Source organism: Mixophyes fleayi, chromosome 2 (assembly GCF_038048845.1).
Source record: "Mixophyes fleayi isolate aMixFle1 chromosome 2, aMixFle1.hap1, whole genome shotgun sequence".
Classification (NCBI taxonomy): domain Eukaryota; kingdom Metazoa; phylum Chordata; class Amphibia; order Anura; family Limnodynastidae; genus Mixophyes; species Mixophyes fleayi.
Genome location: NC_134403.1, coordinates 39,319,344 through 39,340,719, shown reverse-complemented (window position 1 = coordinate 39,340,719; position 21,376 = coordinate 39,319,344). Strand labels below are relative to the sequence as shown.

Sequence of the window (21,376 nt, the reverse complement as noted above, 5' to 3'; positions counted from 1 at the left end):
AGATCGCCATTACAGACCAATGCCACCCAGACAGCAATCCTGCAAAGAGTTGCTCTGACCACTTTTCTGTGGTCCAGTTGACCCAGTTTTTTGGTGCATTATTACGCTAGGATTGTGTGGGTGTTGGTGTGTATGCGCTACTGGCACGGGTTACTCCACCTAGCAAAACTAGAAAAAGAAATTTTAGTGCCAAAATGGGCCAGAGGATTCAAATAGGCGGCATCCAAAGATGGCTGACTATTCTGTATGCAGAACACACTGAGGAAGCCACTATATGTGGTGAAACCCATTTGGTACATACCTACACTACAAGAACAGTTTGCCATTTAGTTTCTCTTTTTTAAAGCTTTCATTTATAATCTATTTATTCTCACTTCTATTTTTATTACTTTAGCATTTATTATTATTTTTCTATTTTTATGTTTATAGATTATTTATTTGCATTTCTATATTGTTTTCTTCCTGTACTCATCCCCACCCATCTCCTTCAATTACTCTGTATCTATGTTAATAATTCTCTATATTACCTTTCACTTCTACCTACATTCATAACCCTGTCCAATCTGTACTACTACCTACAATCTGGTTTATGGTTATTATCCCTACTATCTTCTTACTCTCCTATTGTTAATTGTACAATCATTCCTGCTCCTGAAATCTAATATATTTTACCCACTTATACCTACAGTACATTTTATTCTCTACTCTACTTACACTCCAATTTTGTTTCTATCCACATCCCTATCTCTACTTGCATTACTATGTCAATTTCTATCTGTATTACACTGATTCCTCCTTTTCTTCCTTCTAAAACCCCTAAACGTGGCCTCCAGCCTCATATTTCCCTGCACCACACTCTTTTCCCTTCCTACATTACTCTCTCTTACACCACATTCCTGCACTATATCCCTCTCTACAGACAATACTACTCCCAATTCTATCCATTACTACACCACATTCTCCTTTCATCTCAATCTTCATTTCTATTACCTCTTACTTCCACCTCCAACAGATCCTGGACCACCATACCCGGTATGTCCATTTAAAGCAATTTTCCATACTTTATTTCATGTACACCATCTCTAACCCCTATTATTTCATTTTACTCCTACTTCCAAAATTATTTCACCCTCTAACCCATTCTCAATTTCTCTTACCTGCATCAAGACATCTTGATTCTTAATCGAGAACTACCACCGCAGCTCAACATTTCAAACATCCTTCGGATACACAGAACAGAACCAAATCACAAAGACCACACCGACAAAAGCCGAGAAACCACACGACGACAACCCATTATGGCCCGTACTCCACGGCTACCGAAAGTATGAGAAATAGTTTTCTACTTTTTTTTAGTCTAGTTGACCCTATCTGAGGCTAAAATGGGTCTCAGTAAAGCACCAGCCACTAGCTAACTAGTTTTAAGAATGGTCTCAAACATTCTTAAGGGCTGTGGTATTCATGGATAAGAATAGACGTGACATTAGACAGTCACGCTATAAAGACGACCCCCTAGGTGGAATTTCCCTTGTAACCTACTCTGGTAAGGGATAAAGTGTCTAAAATATGCATATAACCTAAACCTATGTAGTGTTTGGGTCCGCAACTAGCACAGCAATTTTTTTTAATTGCGGAGAACAAGTACTGTTTTAACCATGCATATCGCCCAAACCGGCTCGCCTTTTGGAATTGCTAAGAGAAGCATTGGGTAATTGGCTGAAGATTCAGTGAAATCGAGGGAAGGACAGGTCCCTTCTCCTACAACCAGTGGAAGTGAAGCGAGCTACTAGGCAAATGCTGAATTAGACTGCGCTAGTGCCTTAGCCCAAGCCGGAGGTGATCCTAGCCAGCGCTTACGACATGTGGCCTCCTGCCAAAGGCATCCATGTCTGACTGTCCACTTGGTGATATCCTGATATTTTACATAACTATGACAAGTCACAGATGAAGCCCCGCCATCCTAGACCTCCCTTTATTTGGCCTGACAAGCAAGGAAGATAATCCACGGCAAATACAGAGTGCACAATATAGAAAGGGAGAACTAGGTATCAACAGACAGCAATAAACTCATCAGTAAATTGTGCAAAAATATACTTCACAATCCCCAATACAATCCCACTCCAGCTAGAAGTAACTATCTTCTGCTGGGGAAACAGAGGAGAGCTGAACTTCAGTGTCTGATCTAGACTGATATTCAGTATATACCTGAAAGCAGTCAGGGGGGGGGGGGAGCAAATTATGCTACCTGTACCTTCCCCCCAGAACCCAGTATGCATAGACCTCTTTTTATCCAGCCTAACAAGATAAAGAGCAGGAAAAAAAGTACAGAGTACACAATATGGAAAAGTGAACCAGGTATCAAGAGACATAAATTTAATTCATCAGATATAGAACAATCCCTAATTCAATCCCGCCCCAGGTAGAGGTGAATACCGGAGGTTGGTGAGACAGAGGAGAGTTGCACTGCTGGCACAGTGTCTGATCTACATTATATTAATATTTATTTTACACCTGGGACATACATCATTAAGATAAGCTAAAGTAATAAAATGGAGGTTTTTGATACGGATGGAAGAGTAAAAGTCCTAGGAGTTCAGAGATCTGTAGGTAAATATATCAAGGTCCGATTTTTTCAGCGTATTAAAATCACGGCAAATCAATGATAAACTTCCCCCCGATTTTAGTGCAAAGTTTCTGAAATGTATCAAGCTGCGATTTTTACCCCGATTTTCAAAATCGCTGGTCATCTCTGGTGATTTGCTGCGATGTCAATTACTCCTGTGGTTAGCAAACTCTCCTGTGTTGTCCCTATCTAGCTGTGAGATTAGTAAACCCATCACTGTTACATTGCCCTGTCTATAGAGCCGGAGGTCCGAACAGCTGTCAAAACTGAAAAAATAAAGGTTTAAAAAAAAACCAAAAAAAAAAAAAACAACAAACAAACACATGGAGTCCCCCTCTAGTAACCCTAGTGCTGCCAGCCTACTACTGGTTACATGAAAATCGTGGAAAAATTTTGTGTGGGGGTCCCCCTGATTTCACATAACCAGCACTAGGCAAACCAGCCGGGTTGGTGGCACTATAACAGGGGGACACGCAGCAGGGGTTCCCTAGGGAGTGGGGTACGCTGAAAAAAATGAGCTGGCCCTCCCTCTAGAGACAACCAGCACAATGTTGAAAGCACTAGGGCTCTTCCTACACCCCTGGGCGGTGGGCGTAGGGTACTAAATGGCGATAAAAGTGTAAAACAATAAATGAATGCCATTTTGTTTTGTGGAACTACAAATCCCAGCAAGTCAGGGTGCCCTAAACAGTGTGGGCATGCCAATACTTGTATAACTACAAGCACCAACATACCCATGGCAGCCAGGGTATGTTGGCACTTGGAGAACAACAAGTGCCAACATGCCCTGACACCTGAGCTTGCTGGGACCTGTAGTTCCACAAAAGAAAATGTTAAATAACCCTCATTAAAACCACATACATTAAAAATAATAAAACCCCAATAAAGACACTAAACACCCTCATTTATACCACATATTTTTATTAAAAATAATAAATGCCCAGAATACTCACCACTGATGTTTTCATCTGTTGTCAGCAGCTTTTAATCCGAAAATAGAAATCTACAATGAACTATAGAACTATAGAAGAGAAGACTCTTCTATATGAACTCTAAAATGAACTCTACAAATCTGTGTCGGGTGGAAGCCACATAGATTTTTAAATTGCAGATTGTCACCAGATGGGTTAAATGATACAATTGAATTCAATGATCGGTATTTGTAGGTAGAATATATAGATACACTGTTTTTGACGTCTTTTTGTAGGGTTTTTTGTGAAAATAAATCCTAGTTTTACATCTATTCAGTACATTTATTTCTCTATGAATAGAGTTCACCCATTGATGTAGGTTATTAGTCAGTTTTAGTTTATTTGTTGTAATTTGAAAAAATAATATTGAGCTCTTTGAGGGGTTCTGGTTATATATTAACATTAATATTTTTCTTTTTGTAGTCAAATATGAATATATCAGTGTATGTCTGTGCTTTTATGCCTTATACATATGTATTGACATGTGTATATTTAATTGAACTATATAGCTATATATTTACTCAATTAGTTATCTCATATGTGAGAAGTCAGATCTTGCTAAATCCCCCTTTTTTCTGTATGTTGAAAGTTTGTCGGCATGTTAAATTTAATTTTATCATTAAAAGTTATGGATTTTATTGTTTTAAAATGTCTAAGAATGTGTATTTGTAAAATATTACAAGAGTTAATTCTCTGGATGTTGGTCAAGTGTCCTCAGAAGTCTCATTTAACATTCATTGATTCACCAATCACAAGATGTGCTCAAGCTTTATATAGTTGGATACTATAGAGATGACTGCATTGCTTTGAGAAAGTCTGTTGTGATCAGATGAAATGTGTCAGAGAGACCTCTATCCTTTATAGAAGATCCGACAGACCATACTTCCGTTATCTACAGTGTTTACTTGCAACAATAGGAACTTGTCGTTCAGGAACTATTAAGCTACTCAGTGCATTGAATGGTCTTTTCTAGCTGACCATTTTTTTTTTTTAGTTAGTAGAATAAATGTTGACTAATTGTTATACACAACGAAATATATAAAGATTTTCAGAAGATGAGGACCAGATTTCTGGTGGCACAACACAACAGACAATACTATGAGAACAGCATTGATTGTGATCTTGGGAGTTCAAGTTCTATCTAGGTTGATTTTAGCAGGGTTCTATTTTTTTGTGATTAAGATAAATGTTGGGTAATTTTTTATATAACTATAAAGCAATTGTTACTAGTAAATATACATTTAATAGCTTGATATGCAAGTGATAATGTTTGACATTTGTCTTTACAAGTTTATATAAACTTCAAACCTGTTTTCCATGGTCATATCTTTTCGGAGATTTTAATTAACTTTTAATTATGTTATACAGATTTAATATAAAACAAGAAAGGGTTTATAGAAATCAGGTAAAAAATGCTCATATTGTTGTTATTATGGTATATTGTTTTTTCTTGTTTTTTTGCCAACATGATGCAAATAGGTTTTCATTAGAGATGTTCACTGACCCCCGTGTTCTGGTTTTGGCAAAATCGTCCTCATGTGTTTTGGGGGGTTTTTTGGATCTGTATTTATTAAAAAAAAATTGCTAAAATCACATAATTTTGCTCTATTTTTGTTCCTATTATTAATCTCATAACACTAATTTCAAGTAATTTGCAGTCACTTTTGACCCACCTCACAGGTCACAATATTATTTTCATACACTTTCAAACAAAGACTGTAGATTTAGAAGACCAAGCCAGCCAGCCCTAGTATTTGTATTTCAGCAATGGCAATTAACAATGGAGCTCTCTTGAATGTCACTGTAGACTAAGAACACTGCTACCCCCTCTTTCTATTCTACATATGACGCTGCCCAACTGCTCTACAGACTGTGCTACCCCTTCTGCGTCCCTCTGTGAAATGGCGCTAGATCACCATGGAGGGCGGTACTTCTAGAATCCAAAACTTCTGAGATCTGACAACGTTTTGACTCGTTTTCAATTCCGAGAGTGCGCGAAAGTGGCTCGGAATTAAAAACGAAAGTGGCTTAATGCAATGTGTTGCTGTATTTCACCTCTGAAGAAATTAATGTGCAGGTGATGAAATGCATCAGGATAAATCTCCATGCTGTTCCACTAAATTTGAAGTTAAATCTATTTTCAGTCATTTCAATGACTGATTGGGACCCATTAGTGATCTTGGAGATTACAAAATCAAATGAGTTCTTAAGCTTCATCATTTTTCAAAGCTATTGGAACAGCGTAATTACAGCTTACATTTGTGTTTGTTTTTATTATGTTTAGCTCACATTCAGATATTTTTTTATATGTGTGTTATATGTGCATTTGTAAGATACTTTTTTTAATCTATTTAGATGTGATACTGTTTATATTATAAAGAAATTCTATTTAATATACCTTTTCAGCATCATGTGCGGCATGGTTATATTTTGACCAGTTGCAGCGCTGTAATAATTTTTTTCTTTGTTTATAATTTGCCTTGCTTAGGTGGGGCCTAACACACCCCATATTACAGCTGTGCTACTGATCAAATGTAATAATTGATATTTTATCACTATATATATATATATATTCATTTTATCATCCAATTACACCTATGGTGCGCCAGTTAAATCTTTTACTTTGCTGTAAATTATACTGCTTGTACCTGCACCTCCCCCCAGGACTTGGTAGTTATACCAATCTGAAAAGAAAAAGCGCAGCAAAAAGGCAGATACAAAGTACACAATATTGAAACGTGAACAAGGTATCAGTAAACAATAAAACTCACCAGAATTTGAGCACAAATTTATCACATAATTCCAATGCAATCCCACTCTAGCTAGCAGTATTTACCTGCTGCTGTAGAGACAGAGCAGAGTATAGCTAATGGCACAATGATCTTCACTACATAGCGGAAATCAGTCAAGGAGGGGAGTGCAATGATGCTGCTTGGGCCTGCAACCCCCGTAGGACTTAATAGTCATAGACCTCTCTTTATCCAACATTATAAGAAAAAGAGTAGGTAAAGAGGCAGCAGAGTTGCTGGCAAAGTGACTGGTTTAGACTGGTCTTTAGAACACAGCTGAAATCAGTCAGGGAGGAGGTGAATAATATAGTACAGGGGTCTACACCTCCCCCCAGGACCCAGCACATCAGCAGCCAGCATCCTAGAGGACACCCCCTTGTGCTATGGCTGTGCCTAGTGAAGGCCTGCCTTTGATGAGGCGGCCCCACCTGACCCTGCTTCCCAAGTGGAGCCCTGGCTCTACAGTGCGGTTGCTTGGCAGGCTCCAGGCCCCACCAGAAGCTGACCACATTTTTAACATCCCCTTCCGGTTCCAGGAAGGAGAACTTACCTTGCCGCTCTCCCGGTGTGGTCTGGTTCCCAGCAAGACTGCCTGCTCTAGGTGTCCAAAAATTCAAATAAAAATAAAAGAAACAGGCAGCCCAGAAAAGAACACCCTGTAATGAGGGCACTCTAAAAAGCTGATTTCCCTGCAGGATGGGGAGGTATAAGAGGGAGAATTTAATTGTTAGAATTATTTAGAGTGCCCATGTCCTAAAGGAGGCTCTATACCCCATGGTCCAGTGTCTCCCAGTGGATGACAAAGAAAATAGGAAAGACTTACTCTGCATAGTAGGTTTATAACCTTGTATGTTGTGATGCTTTATGTCACTCACCTGACCACTGTTGACAGCTGCGTGTTGAGCAGAACAAGTGAAGATAACCATGGTCAGGAACTTGATCAGAGAAGACTTGGTCTCCAAAGACGATGGCATTCCTATCAGAGGGAATAGTCCATTAATAAACTAGATAACACTCTACAGGATGATCTAAAATGTGATTTAAAGCAACAAGGAATCTTGGAAAATGCAAATGTATGTAACATTATTACCATATACAGAGAATTTTAATATCAGCATGCAATCTTAGTGCTGCTAGAGTCAAGCTATATATTATTCAATTTGTCTCCGAGCTTTTTAAAGGCCAGGAAAGCATTGCCTTGAAAACTCTATATCTAAAGTCAGCCACACACAAGCTGATCCCCTTGGTCTGAATGCCAGTATCAATGTCCAAAGTGACTGTACACGTAGGTAATTGCAAAACTTTGACCTGTTAGTACAGCCAAGAGATGATCATATACAAGCTGATACTCACCTTCAAACCAGTTTAACTCAATATGTTCTTTCACAAATACTATTTAGATATTCTCTCAATAACTGTGTGCTCCCTCAGTAGTAGAAATGTACTAAATATCGCATTTGAATTTATATTTTATTATATAATAAAAGCTAAATTTGAATTTATAATTTGTGCAGGTCGGTCTTTTACTCTGTTGACTAGAACCATAATGTAAATGCCGAGATGTTAGTATCCCAAGAGTGCCCCATTCAAATAGTTGATCTTCCTTTTTCCATTACCATACTAGACAAATTGAGTATGAGGCCAGCATACGTTTTGGAGAAGGGGATGAGGATGGAAAGAAATCAAACAGTCAGACTGACCAGTGTGCTTTGCAACTCAGTTTAACTAAATACAGTACAAAGTTCTTAATTCTTACCTGAAGATTTATATGACAAGAAACCTTCTTCAAAGATCTCTGCTACCCAAGCCTGAAGTTCAGGGTCTGCACTGACCACTGCATCACTCTCATAGTAGTATTGAATTATGTTGGACACAAAGCTGAGTGGAGAAATAAAAAAAATATTGAGGTACAAAGAATTGAATTTCAAGTATGGAGAGTATACATGGGCTAGAAAGGGGTCTGGGATTATAGATGTCTGGAACCCCCCTTATAAGACATGTTTGAGAAATTGCTGTGTGTTGGTTGCTTTATAGCGTTTTTATGCTGTATGAAAACTTATGTATAAACCAGTTTGAGGATTTTTAAAGATGGAAATGAGGTCATCTCCCTCTGGTTGGGTAGTTGGGACAGGCCAATATTCTGCATATCTACTTGCATCTCTACCTCTCCACAGCCAGCCAGATCTTCATCCCATCATCCCTGTACAGGTAATTAGGAATGGACTCCATTCCTCTTGTCTGGATGTCTTCAGGGAGACAGAGGCTGCTGTAAGTGACCCCATCCATTGCTCTTTTCAGCAGTATTGCAATACCTCCATTTCCAGTCACCACAGCCTGGAGAAAAGTGGACTATGTGTTAGATATGTTTTCTGCAATTTTGCATTTTGTAATTTCCTGACAATCATTTATACACCGCTGTACTGTAAATGCTGAAATTACAGGATCAAGTCAAAACAAAGCACTAAACAGATTATAGCTGGCATTGGGATGAAGACTGTGTGTAACCTTTGCATAGTAAGGGTCTCACCTGATCAAAGAGGCCTCCGGGACCAATGAGCTGAGTTCTGGCAAGGACGTTGATTTCCAGGGTGAAGCGAAGATGTGGAGTAATAAGCTGGGGGGAGAAAGAAATACTGCTTATAGACACATCTATTCTAGGCCATAATGAGGACCTGATGAGATTCATTTTACATGCAGAAAATATAAAGCCCTTAAAATCTGCTTCAATTAGTAATTTGTGCCTTAGAATCAGCAGCTCAAAAATGATAGCCTACTAAGAAAGTGAAAACAAGTCAGTAAAAGTCCTGCATTAGTGGTGTTTACAATTCTGGCATATATTGGAATGGCTGATGTCAAAATATTTAATCAAGTCTTAGACAAATGGTCATGGTGGTTTGTGAGAGGCATGATCGTAGCACCATTTCATTTTGTCCCATCAGAAAGCACAATGACTACACCCTTACTTAAGATTAGGACAATGTCATCTGATGCTTTGTAGGGCATAAAACTGTCTTATTGAACATTTCAACAAATCAAACCAAAGTCTACAATATTAAAATATAAATACAGATTTTATGCTGTCAGGCAGTGGATGATATTTGTATGTTGCTCTTCCAGATTAAACAATCCAATTCGCCATATGAACGACAACATGGAAAATTTAAAGTCCTTGGAAACAAGATTAGTAATATTTAGAAATGCTAAATGATGACATATGCCTTGGTAACTAAATAGTTAGCATCCACATATGTTCCCAACATTAAGCCACAATGAAGGTCTTCATGTGGTTGGCCCCATAGCTCATTTATTGAAACTCTGCAGTGAACTAAACTCTCTCCAGGACAATGGTTTAAACAGGTTTCACCTTGTGCACTGGATGGCCCATTGGAAGTTGCCTGGTGGTTGCAATGTTAAAGACCTCAGCAAAGAGATGAGTGCGGAGAAGGTGAGTGTCCACTTCATGCACCTGGAAGTCAGAATTGCGCACCCAGATCTTGGCCAGTAACCAGTCAGATTCAGAGTCATTGGGTAGAAAAATTGGATTGTTCTCTCCTGGGGTTTGCGTCAACTGTAAGAGAAAGCACATCTAGATCCACATATCCTATAGCATGTGGTTTAGAAGCGATCAGTGCATCTTCACTGCATGTGCAGCTATGCTAAAATTTGTGAAAAAGCCCTTTGTACTGCAGAGAAATTTGCATGTGTTTAACCATAAAGCAGCTGAATATATTAAAATGTTAGGAAATCTTAGTTGTGAAAAAGAACGTGTATCCAAGTAATGCTTTAGCTGATGTTTCTTAGGATATTTCTAAATGAGTCCATTACCAGTTGGTCAACAGGAGGGGAAACCACAAATTAATTTTTGCTCAAGTAAACATTGTTACAATTTTAGAGCAGGGTCTTCTGATTTGGGTTAGGAGAATGAGCCAGGAGGCGTACAATCTGTTTGTCTACCAACTGGGGTCTGAATCTGTTTTTTGATATCTGCTGTAAAGAATATATTTTTAGCTCCTTCATACCTTTCACAGATCATTTTCCCATGTTCAAGGACATACAGGTGCCAAGACTGTTACTGGGAACAAAAGGTATGCAGTGTCCCACATTGTATACAGTTATCAGCATGGTGATATACTAAAACATCACTATGCTTTAAAGACGACATAATGTGCAGAACTCATTTGAAGCAACTGGTACCCTGAAGTTTGTGGCCATACCAGCAAACATGTTCCAATTACTGGATTACTGATCTACAGGACTGGGGAAAACTGGAGCCATAAAAGTTTATGTTGTCTATTGTCCTGTATCTAGATTATTATATTGGACACCATACTAGATATTTCAAAGAACAGAATTCTGAATAATTTTTCATTCAATTTGTTTTTACCAGTTACAGTAAATAGACATTACAAAATTGAAACTTGCCTGGATGGCTATAGGGACAAGTTGATCTTGATGATTTTTCCATAGTAAACACATAGGGGCAGCAATGTATTGTTGTTTTCCATTAATGGAGTTGTTGGCTGGGATCCCATGAAGAAATTTGTAATCTGCCAGAAAGATGTTGCCATTCTGCAAGACATATCAAGCAGTTTACTGAAAGATATATGGGTCATAAAGCATAAGTTTGAATTAACTATGCACTAAAGGAATAAATGGGAGAGTCAACAAGTTTCAAAGTCATTTGCATTCAATAACCACCACTGGTCATCACTTGCTATACAAAACTCACCTCTAGTTCTTTGTGAAGGTTGGTGGACGTCCCCAGAGATGCAGCCACCATAACATCACTAACTGGAAAGTTTGCAGGGATTTTGAAGCATTTTTTGATTAGCATAGGGTTTATTCCATTCAGAAATTGGCTACCAAAGAAGTAATCCTCTTTCCATATCTCAGCCACCACATCTAGGGAAAAAAGACACGATGTCTAGAAGCATTATACTGTGTGAAAGGTGGAGCTACCTGGATTTTTACTGTGCACAATACAGATCATTTCACAAGATTGTACAACAACATGGGGGATACGATTCTAATGTTATGAGATGAGAAACTTCTAATAATGACTCAAAAGTAATCGCACAAACCTTCATTAACAAGTCAGTTGTTCCTAGTCTCAGTAGTGTATGATTACCATATCAAACTAAACAAACATATTTTCTACAGATAATTTTATATTAGTCATTACAGGAAAGTAGTTTGGAGTTTAGACCTTTGTAGGCTGACATGTAAGGAAATCTCTTTTCATGCAGAATTAGGTGAGTGTTACCAGAACAGATAAATTGCATAGTTCAAAGAGTAACAAAGCTCATTTTGCATGAGATGTTTTTGTGGTAAAATTCTGCTTTATAGAAGTAGTTCTGGAAAGAAAAAATAAAAACATACCTGAATGATCTGACTGTCTGAGGCAAAACACCAATTTAATATCTTCAAGATTAGACCATGAATCCTGATTGTCTGTGAATCCTTTCAACTTCATTTCAAGTCCTCTGTGAGAGTAAGTAGGATAAAGGTGTCAAACAACCAGATGCACAGTACTGACAACTGCCTGGACTAAGTCTATTACTCCAACATCTAATAGCTAAGTTGAAAGAGAAATAACCACATCAATGCTCAGGATGGAAACTAGTATGTTCAAATAAGAAGATAGAGATCACTGCTGTGGTTTTATTTTGTGGAGGTCAAGAAGTTAATTAATTTCAAGTCTTCCTTTCCTGAATAAAAAAATAAAATATTAGGATAACTTGGCTGACTGACCAAGAGGTATTTCATCTTCTACAGGTTCATCATCATGATCATCATTTATTTGCAAAGCACCACAAAACTCTGCAGCACCGGACTGTCAGTTACAAATCTTTCTAAATACAATTGCACATATATCTAGAGGTAAAGGGTAATGCTGACAAATTAGGAGCTAGAAGGACTCAGATTGGACCCAGAACTGTAGCTGGTTGAAAAATATAGTAGTATCAGTTGGGGGCAGGATAGGCTATAATTAAGAGGGGGGTTTTGAGAGATCACGTTAAATATAGAAATTTAGGGGTGGAGTTCTGTCAGGTAGGATAGGGATCTTCATAAGTGAGGAGCAGCATGGCAGAAGTCTTGGAGGTGGTAGTTAGAGGTGGTTTCCAGAGAGGAGAAGAGGCATAGGTCAGATGCAGGTCAAAGAGGCAGAGGTGTAGTATATCTCATGATGTCAGTGGTATATGAGGGGAGGAGTTGGTGGCATTTGAGGATGAATGGGAGTAGTTTAAATTGAATTCTGGAGGAATGGGAAGCCAGTATATGGTTTAGCAGAGTGTTGCAGCAGATGTAGAGTGACAGTAGAGAAAGATCAGTCTCGTCTCAGCGTTTAGGATGGTTTGTAGAGGTAAAAGACGAATAGAAGTGGTTGTAGTAGTCAAGGCGGGAGATAATGAGATATTGGATATGGGTTTGGGATCGTCCTGAATGAGCGAGGAATATTCTGACTATGTTTAGAAGGTAGGAAGTGAACCAGGAGATAACAGTGCTGTGAAGGCCATGGTAGTGAAGGGTTTCAAGGAGATGAGGACAGAGGTTAAGTATTGGGGGCAAGGTGTGGAGGAGTTGGGTGGAAATGGGATTGAAAGGACAGGTTGAGAGGGAAGAGGAATCAAGGAATATTAAGAGATTTTCTTCAGTAATAAGTGAGAAAGAACTGAGGGTGAGTAGCTGAATGGAAGAGAAGTTGGGTATAGGGTGATAACTCTGATGAGATGATTTTGTTACAGATGGTGTTGATTTGTAGTAAGTAGCAAAATCATGAGCAGTAAGGGAAGAAGTAGAGAATGGTGAGGTGGGCAGAGAAGCAAGTTGATGGCAGCAAACAGATGGTGGTGTTGGATTAACTTGGTGGATATTAAGGATCTAAAGTAAAGTAAGAGAGACTGTGGTATACTAAGAAGACAGGAAACATTTGTAATGCAGGAAGTCTGCATTAGAGTGAGTTTTTCTCCAATCACTCTTGGTTGTACTAGAGCACTCGGTTTGGAGTGCCAGAGTTAGAGTTTGGATTTGCAACTGTGAATGTTGTGTAGTAGAATGGCACTGCAGCATTAGGGCAGAACAGGTTAGATATAGGATAGAGGAATAGTTCAAGTGAGGCTGAGAAGAGAATCAGGTCAATGCCATTTAGATTTTGCACTGTGCGCATGGATTGCAGGAGGCAAGGTGAGGTAAAAGGAAATGAGGTGGTGATCAGAAAGCAGGAAGGCAAATTTTGAGAAGCTGTAGATGGGAGAACAACAGGTCTAGTAAGTGTACATCATGATGGATGGGAGATGATATCCATTGGGAGAGGTACCAGGATGAACTAATCGAGAGGAGTTTGGAGGTGGCAGTGCCAGTAAAGTTGTTCATATGGATGTTGAAATAGAATAAGAATGGGTAGGTCAGAACAAAGGATGTAAGAAAGCCGGGTGGAAATGTTGTCAAGGAATTCAGAATGAGAACCTGAGGGTGATAGATAACAGCAGCATAGAGGTGGAGTGGGGAGAAGAGGTCACAAAAAACAAAAATAAAAGGGCATGCATTTTTATTGTTTGCAAACAGTTCAGTAGGGAGTGTCCAGGCAGTGCATATGGTAGATGCATGAGGATAACGGAACAGGAGAGTGTTAGATGTCCTCCTTGAGCAGTATTTCCAGGTAGAAGGTTGTTCCCCTCATTACCCCATAATATATATATATATATACACACACACACACACACACATATATATACATACACATATACAAGCGCACACATATACGTACACACACACTACTGAGAATCTAAAAGGAGGAGATATAGGGGTAAATGTATCAACCTGCTGCGAAGACACCGAACTTGTGGGAGTTCAAGAAACCGGAGGTTGATACATTTACCCCATACTATTTATAAGGGGCAATCCTAACATAAGCGATACAGATCAATAGACATTTAGGTCTATAAATAATTCCAGATTATGGGCCTGTCATAGATCTCTCTATTTTGTTATCAAGGACAAAAAGATACATAAAATATACTAAGCAGAGACAAAATCTAACTTTTATTTTGTAATTTGCGAGTGTTCATAGGGCATAAATTCAAATATGGACCTAAAAGGTGAGTAACATGGAAATTATATGGGATTGAACCCAAAATAACAGTTATTAGTGGATAGACAGATGTACTGTTATCAATGTTACAGTTCAAAGTGCATTATTTTCCAGGGTTCGAAAACTAATACTTATATTAAGTGCCTCAAAAAAGTTACATTTAATCACAATGGAGCTTGTATTCCTCTCATGGCTGGGTTTAATTCCATATAATTCCCATATTACTCACTTTTTAGGTTCATATTTGAAATCATACCCTATGAACACTCACTTATTTTAAAATTAGAATATTTCTCTTTTTAACATTACAACATTTTATGGGTACAAAAGAAGTTACATTTTTTTTTCTCTTTATAGTGTTTTATGTATATTTTTGTCCTTAATGGCGACATATAGAATTCTATGACCGTCTCTGATGGGGGGGGGGGGGGGGGGGGATCATAATCTGGAACTATTTACAGACCTAAATTTCTATTGATCTGTATTCCTTATGTTAGGAGTGCCCCCTCAAAAATAATATTTCACCTTCTTTTCCAGTACTTTACATAAGGATCAATAATCCAGGTCATTATCTCTGTTAGCACTTCAAAATTAATGATATCCATGTAAAAATACACTTTTTTCATGAGTATTTGCAACGTTAAATCCTAAGATTCTACCTTGTATGGTTTCTGCACTTGTGACCTGATCAGCAGACTTTGAAAGCTCAGTTATATGTCTGCACACAACAGATATAAAAATAGATTAGAACCTTGATACACCCCAGATAACCACCCCAGGGGCACACGCATGGGGTGTTTCTGGGTTTTCAGAAACCCCTCCCCTCCGCTAAAGTGCCTCTACATAGCGGCACTGTACTATATAGCAGCCGCGGCGCTGTCAATGAAGCGTCCGCGGCGGTGCTGTATACAATCCTATAAAAATCCTGCGTGCGCCGCTGCTCAGAGGTAGAAGCTAACTGATAAATAGTAATAAGAGCATACTTGCCAACTCTCCCGGAATGTCTGGGAGACTCTTGGATTCCAGGTGAGTCTCCCGGACTCCTGTGATTGTATGGCATCTGTCCACTTCCTAGTGAAGTGGACAGAAATAGGTCCAAAATGCAGCGATTCTCCTGGAATCGCGGCGTTTGGCCCCACCCACACTGTAAAATGACGCGTTTGCATCATTACGTCATGGTCCAAAACTATGCAGTTTTTCGGGTCCCGCCTCCTCTCAAGCCCACCTCCCCCCGGCAGCTCCCGGACACCAACTAGAAAAAGTTGGCAAGTATGAATAAGAGTCAGGGTTGGCATTCAGGGGTCATTACAGTTGTATGACTGTGCTGTAGTCTTCTCAGACTAGATACATACGTAGATATCATAGTGTAGCCAAAGCTGGTCCGTTTTAGGAAGGAGAACTGGTCATTAGGTGGCAGATCCGTAGCCTTTTCTGCATCGATGCAGTGAGGGGCACCTTCTGCATAAAATTTCCACCTGCAGGACACAAAGTAAGTATATGCTATAGAATACATTCATATAATCCAATCAAAAATGCATTTATTGATTCACAGACCTTCTGTTTATATTTAGAAACAAAAGATGAGAAATAGATATATATATATATATCTATCTATCTATGAAGTGTGGAATTCCACTACGCTACTACTTCTTGCTTGGTGTGATACATATGTACAAGAGTTACATGACCTACATTTATATGGTCGATGCTATAATATAGATAGGATTGCAAAGTCGACAATAATGACAACACTATTATTAGGTTGACAATTCAAATGTAGACAGTACTTTTTGGTTGACAATAATATCCCTAACACTAACCATATAATACTGTCTACATTTGAACTGTTGACCTAATAATACTGTTGACCATGTGAATTGTTGACCTAATAATGTTGACACTTGAACTGTCGAACTAATGATGTCAACTTTCCTAATGTCGACCAAATTAAAGTCTAGCTGTCGACCACATAAACGCTTACTTCAGTTGGTAGCATGGTAAATAATTTTTTCAGCAGCTGCCGCAGTGATCTACATGCAGTTACTGATGCCAAAACTGTCCAGAAACTTTATGGGCCATAGGCACCATCTTCTGCAATGCAACCAACCAAATTGTGTGCAAAGCATGCTACCATCCCTATGAAACATTATGCCAGAGCACTTGCTGATAGATGAAGGTGGGCTGCACCCAGGAGAAAATTGCTGGGAGACAGACCACAGAAAAAAATATTTTTAACATTAGACAGCATGCATCATGGAAAGTGTAGAGGCAGTAATCAGTACTCATTAGACAGACTGCAGGTGGTGTATGGAATATTGGCTATCTTCATTTTTTTGTACAAATCACCACAGTCATCAGATTTTTTCCCCTTAATCCTTACACCAAGGGCTGATGTTTTATTTGAGATTGACAGTTTGGATTTTGAGCACCCTTTGTTACACTTTGCTCCTGCATGACCTTTTTACTAGTAGAGGCCGAAAAATTACTACTACTGCTGGTACTGGTATGCTAGTTCCAAAGTAGCATTCTCAATTTATTTGTCTAAATCATCATCATTACTTATACTCACATTTCCAAATGGTTGAGACATTTGAGAAGAAGGCTGCTCTATAATTACAGTTTTAGAATCTGATATCAGACTCACATATAGCACTCATGGATACCTTTAGACTCTCCTCAGGATTCTGTGAGTGCCCAAGTTGTTCTTCAGCCTGAGTGTTCATTTCATGTATTGATATGGCTGTTTTGGAGATGACAGACCTGCATTCTGAGTGAGAAGGTGGTTCAGGGGAAGTTATGGAAGATGCATGACTGTGTTGGGCACGCTTTTTCAATTGGCATTCTAGTATGTGTGTCAGAAGTAACAGGACCCCTACTAGCAAAATCTGGGCATAGTCAGAGTCTTTTTTGCCACTGTGAGTGGTATATGGAGTGCTAGCCATTTCCATTTTCTTTAAAAACAAGATATATATTTGTGCTGCTCACAGTCATACAGCACCCTGCTTTTACTGCACTAAATAAACACACACAATTGATCAGCAGACAATTCCAGCGGACTGATCTCTAAATAAACTCTACATTTTTGCAATAAAATCACAGCTATTGCAATATCAATTGCCTCTTTCACCCTGTCCAAGCGTTTTGTTTTTTTTGGAGCACAGAGTTGCAGCAAACCTCTAACTCACATGCTATCACTTCTAAAATGGGGGCTATATTTAGAAGATATTGATCCAACTCATGAGAACTGTAATTTTACCAGAAGTGGTATTTTGCCTCGATTTCAAATCCGAGTATGGTACTCAAGACTGAGTGATGGCTTAATCGACTCGGAAACATACAATTTGGACCCGTCAGGTATCTCAGAATCCGACCGCTTATCTCTGATATATATATATATGAGATTCACTGAAATTTTGTAGATGTTTTGAAAATTGGTGAACAAGTAATATATGCTACAGCTCATGCTGATTAATCAGATTGTGTCATTTATCCAGTGTAGTGCAGAAATTGAAAGCAAACACATGATTAGTTGGAATAAAGCACCAGTTTACATGCTTGGATGGAGATATATATATATATATGCCTAGCGGCGTGTGTTAGTCCGTGTGGAAAAAACTATTCTCAGAAAGGGCTCATCCAATTGACCTGAAATTTGGTATATCGACATTTGACAAAAAAATTAGAATAGTAAAGTCAGTTAACTTCCATCATTCCCCCTTCCCCCCCGTGGGAGGGGTAGTAAAGGCTAAATTTACGAGTTGAGGTAATTTTACCTCATGAACACACATTAAAAAGGACGCTTATATATACTGTAGCATATATTACTTATTCACCAATTTTCAAAAAAATCTAAAAATGTAAGTGAATCTCCTCTCCACTGGAAGACAAGACATTTTCCCATAGGCAGCAAGTATACAAGACATTACTTCATGTACATTGGTCACTCACTTGTGTGTTTCTCTCTCCTTCTCCAGTTCTACTTGCCGTTGTTGCTGAAGAATAGGATTAGTTTTCCCAGATAATATAATTCCTGAAAGAGAGAGTTTGTCATGATACCACCTCCAACAACCACCAGTACAGTTTTTATTGTAATTAAGTAAATGTGACATGATACATGGGTAACTAGTGATTGATATTAAAGTCTCACATGAGTAAACCATCTCATTCAGTATAAGATAGTCCCCCACATGGAAATCTTCACAATTATAGTGTGACATGTACCATTCTACATAGAGCCAGTCTTCTCAGCTCTGTAATATCTAGTCCTGTGCACTAACATTCAACTGGAGAGACTTATATTAGTGATTTTATGATGCATTTATTAAATGCAAGTATAAGTTGGGTAAGAGTTCCTATCTGTATCCAAGTCCTGCAATAAATTCCAACTCACCCTTCCCCTCTGGGATCTCCACAGTAGTAAAGGCAGGGATCCACCGATAGAAAGGGAACTGGTAGAGTTGACCATTGGGGCAGGTCACCTCAACATACAGGCAGTACCAGGCATCCATATTAAATTTCTTGTTGTGCTCTGTTGACAGCCGAATCAGCAGGAGCTCTCCCAGATCTTCCTCAATGTTAACATCAAAGTCAGTTACCTTGAAAAGCAGAGTAGAGCTTTAAAAAACTTGGTATGGAATATGTCTAGAGTTCTCATTAGGATAGACCATGAGTGTCCCATTTATACAAGGAGATGTGACGTTTTTTTCCAATAGAGTTCAGGGACTTTGTGGACATAGACAAGTATATAACAATGGTACTGCCATTTTTCTAGAAAATTGCATATTTTGCAGACTTCTTGATTTATATGTTTAACATGTAAATATCAGGGTAATCCATTATATGAATCAATTAAAGAACCAAATATAAAACATTCTAACATTTCTTCATGACAAGTTGTATACATGGGTAGAATGCCAATAGAACATATGTAGTTTTTACTTTTCCTCAGATACAAACCTGTGTTTTTATGAATTGTTTCTTATTTTATTGTATACAGAATGGTTGAAGGGTTAGGCTAGACTTATTTCACTTATATGCAAGAACAGTAGCCCTTCTGGGGTCTATCCACTGAGCAGCATATTTGTTTAGGAGACCTTTAAAAATGTACACAATAATTAACATATATAATCTTCTACTTCCCTATATACAAAAAATGCTTATGACAGATATACACTGTAGGGACTAACTAAATATTCAATATATTTACATTCATTTTTAAATGGGATTGTAACGAACAAGATGTTTTTTTTAAAGGCTATTATGCCAAAACATTCATATTTGTAACATGGTATATGAGTTTTAGTTTTGAAAATGTAACAATGACTTGCCCCCTCTGGAGTAATATTTTATCTTTTGTTGCAGACACTATTCTGAAGATTTATTACTGTCGGTCCCACACATATTGCTATTTTACTTTAAATAAGATGTTTCCTTATTATAAACTCTCTCTGGTTTCCGATCCTTGAAAATGTAACATAGTGATCTGACTCTATAGAAAATGAAAGAACAACAAGAACCTTGGATTGCCGGATCCACTGGGGTTCCCATTGGCTGTAATGGTTCCATGTCTACTGCTCTCTCCTCTTACCGCTAGGCCTGTTTCAAGCAGGCTAAGCTTGGGTCAGTGACCCCTATGAATTTTATATTTGCCTGTTTAAAAGAGGCCAAGCAATAAGCTTATAGAGCATCATCTGTAAATATGTTTTAGTTTGAGTGAAATCCTTATTTAATTCTATTTATTTGTAGTATAACATTCCCATATTGTGACTCTTATAAGATACTCACTGCTCCAGGTTTGAAGTTATTCCACTTATGGGGCAGTTGATGTTTAGCACTTTCACCTTGGACCCCCACAAGAACAATGGATACTTGATCAGAGGTTCCAGCACACAGGTCCTTCCCTGTTGCAAATGTCAGCTTGTAGATCCCCATGTCTGAGCCAGTGACCTTGTGAGAGAAGCACTGTAGGAAACTAGAAAAGTCGGGAATGTTTTAGACTAGCATACACACCAGTGCTCCCTCTAAACTGAGCAATCTGGAAAGGAAAGAGGTAAAAGGTCACTCTAATGAGGGCTCCACCCTAAAGATTTGTATTCAAAATCTGCAGGATGTTTCCTAGTAAGATACAGGTTTAACTCTATCATTTCCAGATTGCTCAGCTTAGAGGGAACACTGATACACACCCCTCTCTTATACCATACAAAATATCTCGCTCCTCCATGTACAAATTATTAGAATTTCCTTTGAAAAACTTCTCAATTTCTTCATATCTTTATCAACTGTAACAATGTTCTTATTTGCTCTACACCAGAGGGGGGGGGGGCAAACTCAGTCCTCAAGGGCTATAAACAGTTCATGTTTTTAGGATTTCTCTCTGTAGAAACAGCTGGGATAATTACTGACCCAGCCAAATAGATTAACTCAGCTGTGCATGATTAAAGAAATCCTAAAAACATGAACTGGTGGTAGCCCTTGAGGACTGAGTTTGCCCCCCACTGCTCTACACCATAATCTGTATCTGATGAGCTAGAAATCCAAAGCGTGAACTCTCAATGATTTTTATCAGCATAAAAATCAACTAAACCCATACTCATGTAATAAGGGTGTCTTCTGTTGCTCTAAAATGTGTCTTCTGTTAATGGAGAAAGTCCTGTGTACAAAATACATTAAAGTTATACCATGAAAGAAGAAATGATTGACCAAAATAATGTATACTAGATACAGCACGTGTGAGAGTCTGTATGAATCAGTGTGTCTGTGGGTCCTTTTTATGTCAAAGTGTCAGTGAAGACGACTCCCTTTTTACATCTCAGTTCCCAATGGAAGAACATTACGCTTCAATGTTAGTACTCAATATAGCATACAATACCTAATACAGGTATTTGAGATGTATATATATATA

The 21,376-nt window shown here is 38.4% G+C and overlaps 1 protein-coding gene across 1 annotated transcript; it reads right to left on the bottom strand.

Moving 5' to 3' along the window:
• Window positions 1-6,227: 6,227 nt before the first annotated feature.
• LOC142139799 (polyunsaturated fatty acid lipoxygenase ALOX15B-like) lies at window positions 6,228-20,441 on the bottom strand. The gene is made up of 13 exons (XM_075197668.1): window positions 20,260-20,441; window positions 18,866-19,070; window positions 18,424-18,505; window positions 15,828-15,950; window positions 11,763-11,866; window positions 11,113-11,285; window positions 10,806-10,952; window positions 9,748-9,951; window positions 8,911-8,997; window positions 8,548-8,717; window positions 8,140-8,261; window positions 7,259-7,359; window positions 6,228-6,278 (listed from the first exon to the last, which is right to left on the bottom strand). Exons 1-13 carry the CDS (start codon window positions 20,404-20,406, stop codon window positions 6,228-6,230), a joined length of 1,716 nt encoding a protein of 571 aa, XP_075053769.1. The 5' UTR covers window positions 20,407-20,441.
• Between the last annotated feature and the right edge of the window lie 935 nt (window positions 20,442-21,376).

Bases quoted from the DNA above. Each gene is read 5' to 3' on its own strand.
- LOC142139799 (XM_075197668.1), bottom strand. From the start codon at position 20,406: ATGGGGATCTACAAGCTGACATTTGCAACAGGGAAGGACCTGTGTGCT. The intron at 7,360-8,139 runs GTAAGAATTAAG...TCCCTCTGATAG, and splicing joins CTTGTCATATAAATCTTCAG to GAATGCCATCGTCTTTGGAG. The intron at 6,279-7,258 runs GTGAGTGACATA...TTTTCTTTTCAG, and splicing joins CAGCTGTCAACAGTGGTCAG to ATTGGTATAACTACCAAGTC.